The 11,933-nt window shown below is 38.5% G+C and overlaps 1 protein-coding gene across 1 annotated transcript; it reads left to right on the top strand.

Moving 5' to 3' along the window:
• The first annotated feature begins 1,311 nt into the window (after positions 1-1,311).
• LOC149556421 (uncharacterized) lies at positions 1,312-11,295 on the top strand. Its single transcript, XM_089830735.1, has 3 exons — positions 1,312-1,840; positions 2,156-2,471; positions 11,075-11,295. The coding sequence occupies exons 1-2, from the start codon at positions 1,812-1,814 to the stop codon at positions 2,457-2,459; spliced, it is 333 nt and encodes a 110-aa protein (XP_089686861.1). The 5' UTR covers positions 1,312-1,811; the 3' UTR covers positions 2,460-2,471; positions 11,075-11,295.
• The last annotated feature ends 638 nt before the right edge of the window (positions 11,296-11,933 follow it).

Genomic DNA, 11,933 nt, shown 5'->3' with positions numbered 1-11,933 from the left:
CTAGATATGTGGCATGAGAGAAATGTTGATTCCTGGCACTGGAGAAACGTGTTATCTATATTTCATGCAAATTTATTCTTGGCCTGTTATGCGCAAATGTTGATCTAAAAAATACGCTGCTGCAAGAACAGTATCAGAGGTGGCTCTACTCTGTGGTGGACAAACGATTAGAATTTTGCACCATGGACAGAAGATTATAGCTCAAATTTGCATCACCAGGCATGCAGGTTATTCTGTTACTATTGCCTTTTGTTTCTTTTTTCTTCAGCCAAGTGGTAGTATTCTGGTGATTACTTCAAGGTACAATAAACAAAGGGCTGGGTATTTTTCTCAATCCAAATTAAAATTGTTAATTTCAATGGTCTCAAAGGCAAGTAAAGTCCACTACAAGCGAGTAGCTGGCATTAGACTAATGAATAAATGTGGATGACATTCTTTGTTGGGGAAAATCCTCATTCTGATAAAGAAACTTGTTTCATTTTGTTACTTTTCGTTCATTACAAAGCACTTTTTATGGTTGTTTCGACTTAACAGTTTGTGTTCTCCTGCAGCTCATCATTGAGGTGCTCTTTGTTCTTTTGGCTGCCTAGTCAAGCAAGAGAAGCAGATATTTTTTTCTTTCTGTTTTGTTATCTTCATCGACTGGTTTATGCATACACAAAATTGCACATCTTACGAATCTCTCATTTTTTTTCCATATATTTGTGTTTGGAATAACCTTACTTCGTTACAAGAATAGTTATTTTGTTGGAAATTGTGCAGTCATTGTTGTTCATGAGACTGATTCGCAAAGCACTTAGGGCACTGACACAAGCCTCTCTGTGTGCAGACTTCAAAATAGCCCAAACATGTTCATTTTTTCCCTCAACTTTGTAATACTTTGTCATGTTGCTAGGGTTTGTATTCAGAGTGATAATGTGAAATGAACCCAATTCTCTCTGGTTTTATCTCTTAGCATGCTGCACAAAAGGATATAATTTGAAATGAAACTATAAGGCTTACTTTGAAGTGTATATCGTGTAGAGTTTAAACTTCTTAGGGTCTTCACTAATCGTCCGTTTGGTTGACACAGAAGATGAATATATTGTGGACCCCACAATATTATTAAAAAAACTGTCATAAAATTCAAAACCTGGTTTTAATTTCGAATTCCACCTTTTTACTGGAAGACCAAAATTGGAAGATGAAATTGAAAACCGGGTTATAATTTTAACCAACCAAACAACAAAGTTTTTTTGCAAAACCTGGTTTTGCCCCTCCTGATAACCCGGTTTTGGCCCTCATCTTCCAGCAACCAAACGGGGCCTAACCGTTTAACGTTGGAGGTTGTCCAAATTATGTCATGCACGAAGGGTTGGTAGTAGATTTGATAAACTATTTGTGCCTGGAAATGAGAAAGTTTTAGAAATATTTAAATCAATTTTGTCATTGTTTAAAATAAAAACAGTTGGGTTTCTATCTCTTCTCACCCCTCCACATTCCATTGAAAGGGCACAGAACTTTTACTTTCTTATAACTATAATCTATGATGCCACAAATTGAATGTGTCATCTATAGTTCAAAAATCATCAAAAATTGAATTTCTTATAGAAGTATCATAAAGACTTTCAAATTTGCAAATATTTGTATTTGATGGGTTATTTTAATCTGTCCATGAACCCATTTGAGCAGCCATCCTTGGCTATCAACCACCATTTTTGTCTCTTAGATTATCTTCCCATGCTTGCAACATAGAATAGTTGAATATACTACACTACAACTATAATTCTCCTTTGTGTGTTTGAACGCCCAAACATAGCTATGTTGGAGGGATGGCATGCAGCTACACCTGTCAGAGAAGGTAAAGCTTATCATTATTAATTGTTGAAGCTTAATTATACGAATGTAAGAATCTTGTCGATCAACTGATTAACATATTTAGGGCCTGTGGGCCAGTTTTGATTTGTGGTTGGGGCCTTTTGTAATAAGCGTTTAACACTTTAGTTTTGCTTCTCATTTTATTAGTTCCTGCCCTTCAGGAAACTATTGCCTAGAGCTCTCCTTAACTCGTTATTAAATATTTTTATTAGCCAATCTCTATCACCGACATATCCTATTTTTTCCCTTTCGTAGTCTTCCACCACCGCTGAAGGTGCTCGATGTTTACCACTGACAGGGGATATTCACACATTCACAATAATCGAGGTGAGAGAAGAGGGGAGAATCGAGGTGGACAACAGGAACTAATAATTTTTTTTCCAGGTTTTTCCATACAACGAGGTTTAGGGCCGTCGGTTGCTGCAGGATTATCGAAAGCACCAGCTGCCTCCACTCCTTCATGCAGGTGTGACGGGTGTCTCTATCCTTCGGCTGTAACAGACCGCTATGGCGATTACAAAAATGGAGGACAGTACCAGCTTGTTGTGTGTAGAATACTTTGGATATACTGGCACCGAGGAATAGACCGATGTGTTTGTTGAGGCTGCTCAGAGGTATTCTAACCCTTGCGCTCATCTTCCCACCTTTTTAAATTTGTTCTTTAGAGTTGGGGATTTTTCTCAGTGATGCTCTTCTTTCTTCTCCCTACTTGAGCTATGACAGCCTTAAGTGCAGATAACATGCATGACTGTAGACTTATTTAGCTTTTTTCCCCTTCACTTGAACTTTTAGGTGTAGCAGTACGGGACTGTCACATAGAAGAAACTAATGTAAATTATTATATGCAGCTTTTCCTTTCATGCATTATCAATGCAGAGAAAAAAATTAAGTAGGGTAGATAATGGCACCACTCGTTGAGTTTTACATTTCTGTGAAGCTGCAAATTTGTAACAAGCAGTCAAAAATGGATCTGCATCATGTCTAAATCTTAGAACCTAATTAAATATTTCTATAACACTCTTGATGTAATTATCTAAAAATAGATATTAAACTCTTTTAAAATTATTTATTCAATCAATGTATTCTTTAATCCACATCACATGATGCTCTTAGGAGACTCTTTTACTGAAGCTACTGAGACCATCAAATTGAACTAGTGGGATCTGGGTCATTATAATCTTAGCTTTAGCCACCATTTCCCAGCAACCAGTGGGTATTTTCCTTGGCAATTCAAAATACTTGAACATACTGCACTGCAACTATAATTCCCCTTCGCATAAACACATCCATGACATTGTGATGGTGTGCAGCTACACCTTTTAGAGCAAGAAATACATACAATTATGAATTGTCAAAACTAAACTATACAAATGTAAATATAGTTATGCAGAAATTTAGGAAAATGTTGTCAATCAACTGGCTAACATGTTTAGGGCTTGTAGGTCAATTTTGATTTGCGGTTGGGACTTTTTGTGACAAGAGTTTGACACTTTAGTTTTGCTTCTAATTTTATAAAATGTACAGGGCTTCTAAAGAAGATCTGTGTTCAAATCCATAAGAGAAATATTTTTATGGTTAACAAGATAAAAAACCACATGAGCAGCAAACAAGGTTACTAGGTGAATTTCACATAAAATTAACCTTAGTGATAGCAAGTGAACCCCAAAGCAATATTTAAAGAGCAGTGACATCCTCACACTACTTTTGATTTGGCCTTCAAGGTCATTGTTTCATTGAATAACTATAACTTATTTGTTGTTCCTTATTATGAATGATTTTCATGGCTTTATCTGCATTATAATGGTTTGTTTTGAGCCTTTCATAGCCAGACCATTGTGTGCTCCTATAGAAGATTACAACTTATTTCTGGTATCCAACTGCGCTTAAAACAACAGTAGTTCCAGGAACACAATGAATCAGCTATCCACTGTTTAGTATTTTGGTTTATTTTTGTGACTAAAGATGAGTCATGAATACCACCACATGTTATTGCACTTAGTAATTCTAAAAAATATAATACTTCTTGATAGCAATAGTATAGCTTGATCTCCTTGACGTCTACTATCTTGTATTGGTAGCATGTTCTCTACTTAGGGGATGCTAGTAAACATCTTGCAACAGATTTGATAAGGATCTTTAATATGCTTTGCAAACTATTAAGGTCTTTTCCACCATTATGATGTCCATCGAAGCTTTGGAACAAGCCATGCACATCGTTCACAGCATCATTTGAGGGACTTTAACATTTTTGTGGGTGTAAATGCAACCTACCAATATGCATTAGAGAAACGGTCAAATTAATGAATGCTTACTCATGACCATCATAATGCTACCATAAAAATATATGCAGACAATTTATAGGCTTTGTGCTACACCATGCTTCACATGGAAGTTTGAAACCCATAAAACTAATAACATTGTCTTTACCCAAAATTTAGAGCAAATTTTCTCCTCGAAGGAGAATTTTTAGGAATGGACTATAGTGGGCGGTAGAGATTGTGTTATGCCTGTATTGTTATCGAATCTTCCTGTGAGAAAAATAGATTAAAATCAAACTCACAACTTAAAACTGCAACCCTAACCCTAAAAGTTTGCTCGGCACATGAAGGTGTCGAGTGCCATTTTTACTCAGCACTTGAAGGTGCCGAGTGGTAGGTTGCTCGGCACTTAAGAAAAGTGCTCGGCACATGAAGGTGCCAAGTGACAGGCAACAGGTGCCGAGTGAACTCGGCACAAAGAGGAGAGCTCAGCAAGGGAAGGTGCCGAGTGAGCTCGGCTTGTAGTGTGGAGAAACAGGGACCAAGCCGAGCGACCAGATATCACGTGAAACTTTTCACGATTAAAACCAGAAACTCAGAACTAAAAATATTCAACAAAGATCTTCTCAAATGCAATGTAGAGAGGAAGAACAATAGTTTCGAGTATGCCAAGTTGCTTAGTATTTAACTTTGATTTAAAAACAATACAAGATCTGGGAGCATTCGGCTTCAACCAGAAAAACCCTAAAACTTCAAACAACTTCAATACTTCAAACTTTAAACTTGTAGCTCTAATGGATGCATACAAAAATGCCTAGAGTAATCACTGCTTCACAGGTCGAATACAATGAACAATAAACTTACAGAATGATCAGAGAGAAGACGTGCAACTGCAAGCACGAAATAAACAAACTTCCTTCTCTACACTCAGACGACTAGATCTGCTGATCTTCTTCCACTGCTTTTCTCTGCAACTTCTAATCTGATCTGCTTGATCTGCTCTCCATATTGAATGAATGTTGAAACATTCCTTTTATCATATTTCATTTTCCCTCTCAATGTTCAAATTTCAAACTCTCACCTACCAAAAAATGAATGCATGCCGTCCATAAATGCCTGCGGTGCTGACAGGGTAGATGGGTGTGGGGCTCGAGGACAAACAGCTGGCCCTTGATGTTAATTTCCAACACTCCCCCTTTGTCTTGAGACCCACACATAAGGATCACTATTGATCCAAATCAACTACACCAAGACTCTGTCTTAGGTGCACAAAAGTTCCAATGCCTAATGGCTTGGTAAAAATATCTGCTAGCTGCTGCTCTAACTTGCAATATTCAATTTTGATATCCCCATTCTCCACCAACTCTCTGATGAAGTGATATCTGATCTCTATATGCTTGCTTCTCCCATGGAAGACTGGATTCTTAGACAATGCAATTGATGAGATGTTGTCACAATAAAGTGTAGTTCCATCCTTTTGCCTTTCATTCAAATCTGTCAAGATCCTCCTTAGCCAAATTGCTTGACATGCTGCTGCATTTGCTGCAATGTATTCAGCCTCTGCTGTAGATTGAGCAACAATAGGTTGCTTCTTGGATGCCCATGAAATTGCACCCGATCCCATATGAAACATGTATCCGGAAGTGCTCTTCCTATCATCTATACTTCCAGCCCAATCACTATCTGTGTAACCCACCAACTTAAAGTCATCATTTGCAGTATACAAGATTCCAAATCCCTTGGTACCTTTCACATACCTTAGGATCCTTTTTCCCGCTTGCCAATGGGAATCCTTTGGTGTTTTCATAAATCTGGAAATCAAACTTACTGCATGCATTAGGTCTAGCCGAGTTGCAGTCAAATACATTAGACTTCCAACCATACTCTTGTATAATGTTGGATCCACTCTCTTGCTAAAGTCTTCCTTGCTCAACTTCAGACCTACTGCTGTTGGTGTGGGGGCCGCCTTACTATTATGCATGTTAAATCTCTCCAAGATCTGTCCTGCATATTTTTCTTGAGAGATGAAAATGCCATTATGCATTTTTTTTACTTCTATGCCTAGAAAGTATTTCAAGAGACCTAGGTCTGTCATTTCAAATTCACTTTTCATGGCCTCTTTAAACTCACCAATTAGAGCCTTGTCATTACTAGTAAAAATTAAATCATCTACATACAAGACAACAATCAATACATTACCATCTGCTGCATTGATGTAAAGAGTAGGCTCACCATTGCTTTTGCTAAAGCCATTGCTCATCAAATATGAGTCAATCCTATTGTACCATGCCCGTGGAGCTTACTTGAGCCCATAAAGAGCTCTCTTCAATCTATATGCTTTGTGTTTTTCACCTGCAACTTCATAACTAGGTGGTTGCTCCACATACACTTCTTCTTTCAATACACCATTAAGGAAGGCGGACTTCACATCCATTTGAAATACCTTCCACTTGTGCTGAGCTGCAATTGCTATGACAACATGCACGGTTTCCATTCTTGCAACTGGGGCATAGGTCTCATCATAATCTCTGCCATATTGCTGTTTGTAGCCTTTGACTACCAGCCTTGCCTTATGCCTATCAATCTTGCCTTCAGCATTGCATTTGGTCTTATAGACCCATTTCACTCCAATCACATGCTTCTTGGGAGGCAATTCAATTAGCTCCCATGTCTCATTCCTTTCTATGGCATCTATTTCCTCATCCATGGCATTACACCATTTCTTCTCCTTAATAGCTTCCTCAAAATATATTGGATCACTATGAGAAAATAATGCAAAATTAACACTCTCATCATAATCTTCATACCTTTCATCTTGGTATATCTCCCAAAGACTCTTGGTCTTTCTTGGTAACAGGGAGGAGAGTGTGGGATTAGAATCTTCATTGCTGCTGCATTGCCGACTAGCTCGGTCTTCACTGGTACTCGGCACTGACACTCGATCATGCCTAGAGGAGCTCGGCAATGTCTGAACCTGCTTGCCTTTTCTTCTATCTGCTCCTTCTTCTTGCTGTTCATCATCATCTTCTTCACTCATAATTGGCACTTTACTAGAAGTGCTCGGTGACTCATTAGTTGAACCATACCAAGATTGATTTTCAAGAAATTCCACATCTCTTGAAAGAATCATCTTGTTGTTCAATGGGTCATACAATCTGTATGCCTTTGATTCTGGGCTGTACCCTGTGAAAATGCATTTCACACCTTTGTCATCAAATTTCTGCCTTTGCTCTTTAGGCACATGTGCATATGCTACACATCCAAACACTCTTAAGTGTTCAACTGTCCATCTTATTCGTGACCAAGCTTCCATTGGAATTCTATCACGGACTGCCTTTGTGGGACACCTATTAATTAGGTAAACTGCTGTTGCCACAGCCTCTCCCCAAAATTCAGTTGGGAGACCTTTCTCTTTCATCATGCTCCTTGCCATTTCAACAATGGTCCTATTCTTTCTTTCAGCCACTCCATTCTGCTGTGGTGTATAGCTGGCTGTGAGCTTTTTCTTAATGCCATGTTTCCTGCAAAAATTTACAAAAGAATTGGAAGTATACTCCCCTCCTCTATCTGATCTAAGGACCTTGATATAGTGTCCACATTCTCTTTCAGCCTGGGCTTTACATTCTACAAATTTATTAAATGCTTCAGATTTATTCTTTAAGAAATACACCCATGTCCTATGACTGAAATCATCAATAAATGTCATAAAATATGTACTCTTCCCAATGGAAGTAACTTGCATAGGACTGACTAGGTCAGTAGGCACTAATTCTAATGGATATCTAGCCCTCTTAGAATTTTCAAAATTAAAGGGAAGCCTATGTTGCTTACCTAAAATACAAGCCTCACACTTGTCACATGAATTTCCTACATGTGGCAAACCTTCTACCATTCTTTTATTTGACAATAAATTTAAACCAGCATAGCCAAGATGACCATACCTGAGGTGCCATAACCATGAGGGGTCTTCAATCACACTCCTTAGAGCTGATTGTGTGGAAGATGCAGCACTAACTTGAGATGAGAAACATGTCTCAATTTTCAAGGGAAACATTCTGTTCTTTGTCATTTGAACTGCTGCAAGTAAGTTCTTGCTCCCATCCTTTTCTTGAATGACACACATGTCATTCTCCATTAGCACTTTGTATCCATTTTAAATGAGCTGACCAATGCTCATCAAATTGTGCTTCATACCAGGGGCAAAATATACATTTTTTATTTCCCTTTTCTCACCTTTCTTGGTGCGGACCATAATAGATCCTTTGCTCACAACTGGTAGGGTTCCATTGTTACCCATCTTAATTTCTGATTTGAAACTCTTGTCAATGAATGAAAACAAGGTTTCATTACCACTCATGTGGTTGCTACATCCACTGTCGAGGTACCAAACCTCAAGGCTTCCTTCTTCACCAACATTACACATGATGAAGGCAGTGTTTTCACTTCCCATATTCACATCAGCCACATCTGCTTGTCCTGACTGATCTTTCTGCTTCTTCCAGCATTCATTTGCATAATGCCCATATTTATGACAATAGTAGCATTCTACATTACTCTTATTTGAGTTGTCGTTTTTCTTACCTCCTCTTGAAGTATTTTGTGAGCTACTTGCTCCATCTACTCTTCCTGAGCTTTCTGCTGCAGCATTTCTTTGTCCTCCATTACCTCGGCCTCTACCTCTGGAGTTTCTGCCTGAGCCATTTCTTCCTCTCCCCCTTCCTTTTGGATTTGATTGAGCCTTGAATGCTTGGTCTTGGGTAGAAGAAGATGTGGATCTATTGATCCTATACTCATGGGTTTGAAGAGAACCCATCAACTCATCCATTGTCAAAACAGTGAGGTCTTTTGCCTCTTCTATGGTCATGACCAAATGGTCATATTTATGAGGTAAACTCCTCAATATCTTCTCCACTATCCTCTGCTCTTGATAGTCTTCTCCATTTGACTTCAGTTGGTTAATCACATTGGAGGTCCTTGAACTGAAGTCTGCAACTGATTCATTCTCCTTCATCTGAAGGTTCTCAAACTCCCTCCTTATGTTCTGTAGCTTTACAATACGGACTTTATCAGTCCCCTTGAAGTTCGTCTCAAGGATAACCCATGCTTCCTTTGCATAATTTTCTGCTGCAATCTTTGGGAATACTGTCTCTGTCATTGCTGCTTCAATCAAACTTAATGCCTTAGCATCCTTCCTCCTTGACTCTTTCAAATGAGTCTTCTGTGCATTTGTAAGGGCAACATACTGAGTTGGATCAGTCACATCATTGAATCCATTGACCACAAACTCCCACAAATCATTTGCAACCATAATGGTTTTCATCTTCTTTGCAAACGTATCATAATTCTGTCCATTAAATGATGGTGGCTGTTGCCATATCTTTCCTGCATCTCCTGCCATAATAAATATCCCAAGAAAAAACAAATTCCCTAACTCACTTTGGATGTGGGGCCTCAAAGCTCTGATACCATGTGAGAAAAATAGATTAAAATCAAACTCACAACTTAAAACTGCAACCCTAACCCTAAAAGTTTGCTCGACACATGAAGGTGCCAAGTGCCAGTTTTACTCGGCACTTGAAGGTGTCGAGTGGCAGGTTGCTTGGCACTTAAGAAAAGTGCTCGGCACATGAAGGTGCCAAGTGACAGGCAACAGGTGCCGAGTGAACTCGGCACAAAGAGGAGAGCTCGGCAAGGGAAGGTGCCGAGTGAGCTCGGCTTGTAGTGTGGAGAAATAGGGACCAAGCCGAGCGACCAGATATCACGTGAAACTTTTCACGATTAAAACCAGAAACTCAGAACTAAAAATATTCAACAAAGATCTTCTCAAATGCAATGTAGAGAGGAAGAACAATAGTTTCGAGTATGCCAGCTTGCTTAGTATTTAACTTTGATTTAAAAACAATACAAGATCTGGGAGCATTCGGCTTCAACCAGAAAAACTCTAAAACTTCAAACGACTTCAATACTTCAAACTTTAAACTTGCAGCTCTAATGGTTGCATACAAAAACGCCTGGAGCAATCACTGCTTCATAGGTCGAATCCAATGAACAATAAACTTATAGAATGATCAGATAGAAGACGAGCAACTGCAGGCATGAAATAAACAAACTTCCTTCTCTGCACTCTAATGACTGGATCTGCTGATCTTCTTCCACTGCTCTTCTCTGCAACTTCTAATCTGATCTGCTTGATCTGCTCTCCATATTGAATGAATGTTGAAACATTCCTTTTATCATATTTCATTTTCCCTCTCAACATTCAAATTTCAAACTCTCACCTACCAAAAAATGAATGCCTGCCGTCCATAAATGCCTGCGGTGCTGACAGGGTAGATGGGTGTGGGGCTCGAGGACAAACAGCTGGCCCTTGACATTAATTTCCAACACTTCCTACCTGTATGTTTGACATTAAATCTCTCAAATTTTTTTAGGAATTTTATCTATAATTGTACACAAGTATAGTTTTCTATGTTTCTCCTTCTTGTTGTTTCTCCTTGTTGATGTTTCTCACTGAATAATGTTTGCAACTTTCCTATTGGGGCTCAATCCAGCTCTGCAGAGAGTCAACTGTTTCCAGCATTCCTATTCAAGTGAAGGCATGAATTATTAGCTACCTCAGCACAAAATACTGTGACGAGGTTGGAAAAAATTCTCTTCCAGTTTTAGATGTTACAAAAATGCAACTTTTCTAATATTTTAAACTACCAAATGCTTTCATCCTTATTTTAGCTCAACTGATTTTAAACTAGTGAGTATCAAAAGCTTTATAAGGATTGTAGGCGCTTGTTCCATATATGTCAATACAAATTCTTTAAACATATTATCCAGCTTCACTTCATACTTTAATCACACTATTTAGCAAGATTGGAATTTCAAAAACCACATAGACACTTAACCATAAGACAGGCTCAACTTAACCATAAGACGGGCTTAACCCCACCATCTTCTATCTCTGGCAGGAACTTGGCTGCCCTGCAACTCTTGTTTAAAACAAGTATTTTTTCCAATAAGATGTGTTGAAATGATACAGGGCTTCTAAGGGAGATCCTTGTTCAAATCCATAGGAGAAGTATTGAGTGGTTAATGAGATAAACAATCACAAGAGCAGTAGAAAAGGTCATGTTGGCAAGTAATTTCTCCCACCTACCCGCAATCCACAACCACAGAAAAATAGCCAAAAGTAGCCGTCATTAGCAGTCCTCAGCCGTCCAAGCACCGACCAACACACCAGCCCCACCATCCAACATTAATTGTATTTCCAACTCTTTGCTACAACATTTAATATGTGTTTTCTTATAAATATAATGGATTGGGCCTGTGATTAGCAGAGCCCATTTTGGGTTTCTCATTGTGGATCATGAGTGGATAGAATGTTGTAGCATTCTAAGGATTTGTAATGAATTTTAGTTATGTTGAGTGTGAAGTGTTGTAGCACAGTTTGATGTCTTTGTGTTTTGCTTATTGATTTGAATGTTTATCATTCCATTCGTGTTTGTCTTTGATCCACTCTATCCACCTCCTTCAAGTCAGTGGGTGAATTTCACATAAAATTAACCTTAGCCATAGCATTGAGCCCCTAACCAACACAAATCTATAATTATAAATTTAACTAAGGATTTAGGGCCCGTTTGGTTGCGGGAATATAAAAACGGGAATAGGAATACATATTCTGGAATAGTTATTCTCGAATAGAGAATGGGGTTACGTATTCCTGTTCTTGTTTGGTTCATCCAGAATCTGATGTGGAATACACAGACTCAAAAATTTATGCTTTCTAAAATTAAAAAAATTGGAATAGGAATACGTATTCCTATTCCA

The sequence above is a fragment of the Cupressus sempervirens genome, chromosome 5 (genome assembly GCF_028749045.1).
Source record: "Cupressus sempervirens isolate cs-2001-9-10 chromosome 5, ASM2874904v1, whole genome shotgun sequence".
Taxonomy (NCBI): Eukaryota; Viridiplantae; Streptophyta; class Pinopsida; order Cupressales; family Cupressaceae; genus Cupressus; species Cupressus sempervirens.
This window is presented reverse-complemented; position numbering and strand designations above follow the sequence as displayed.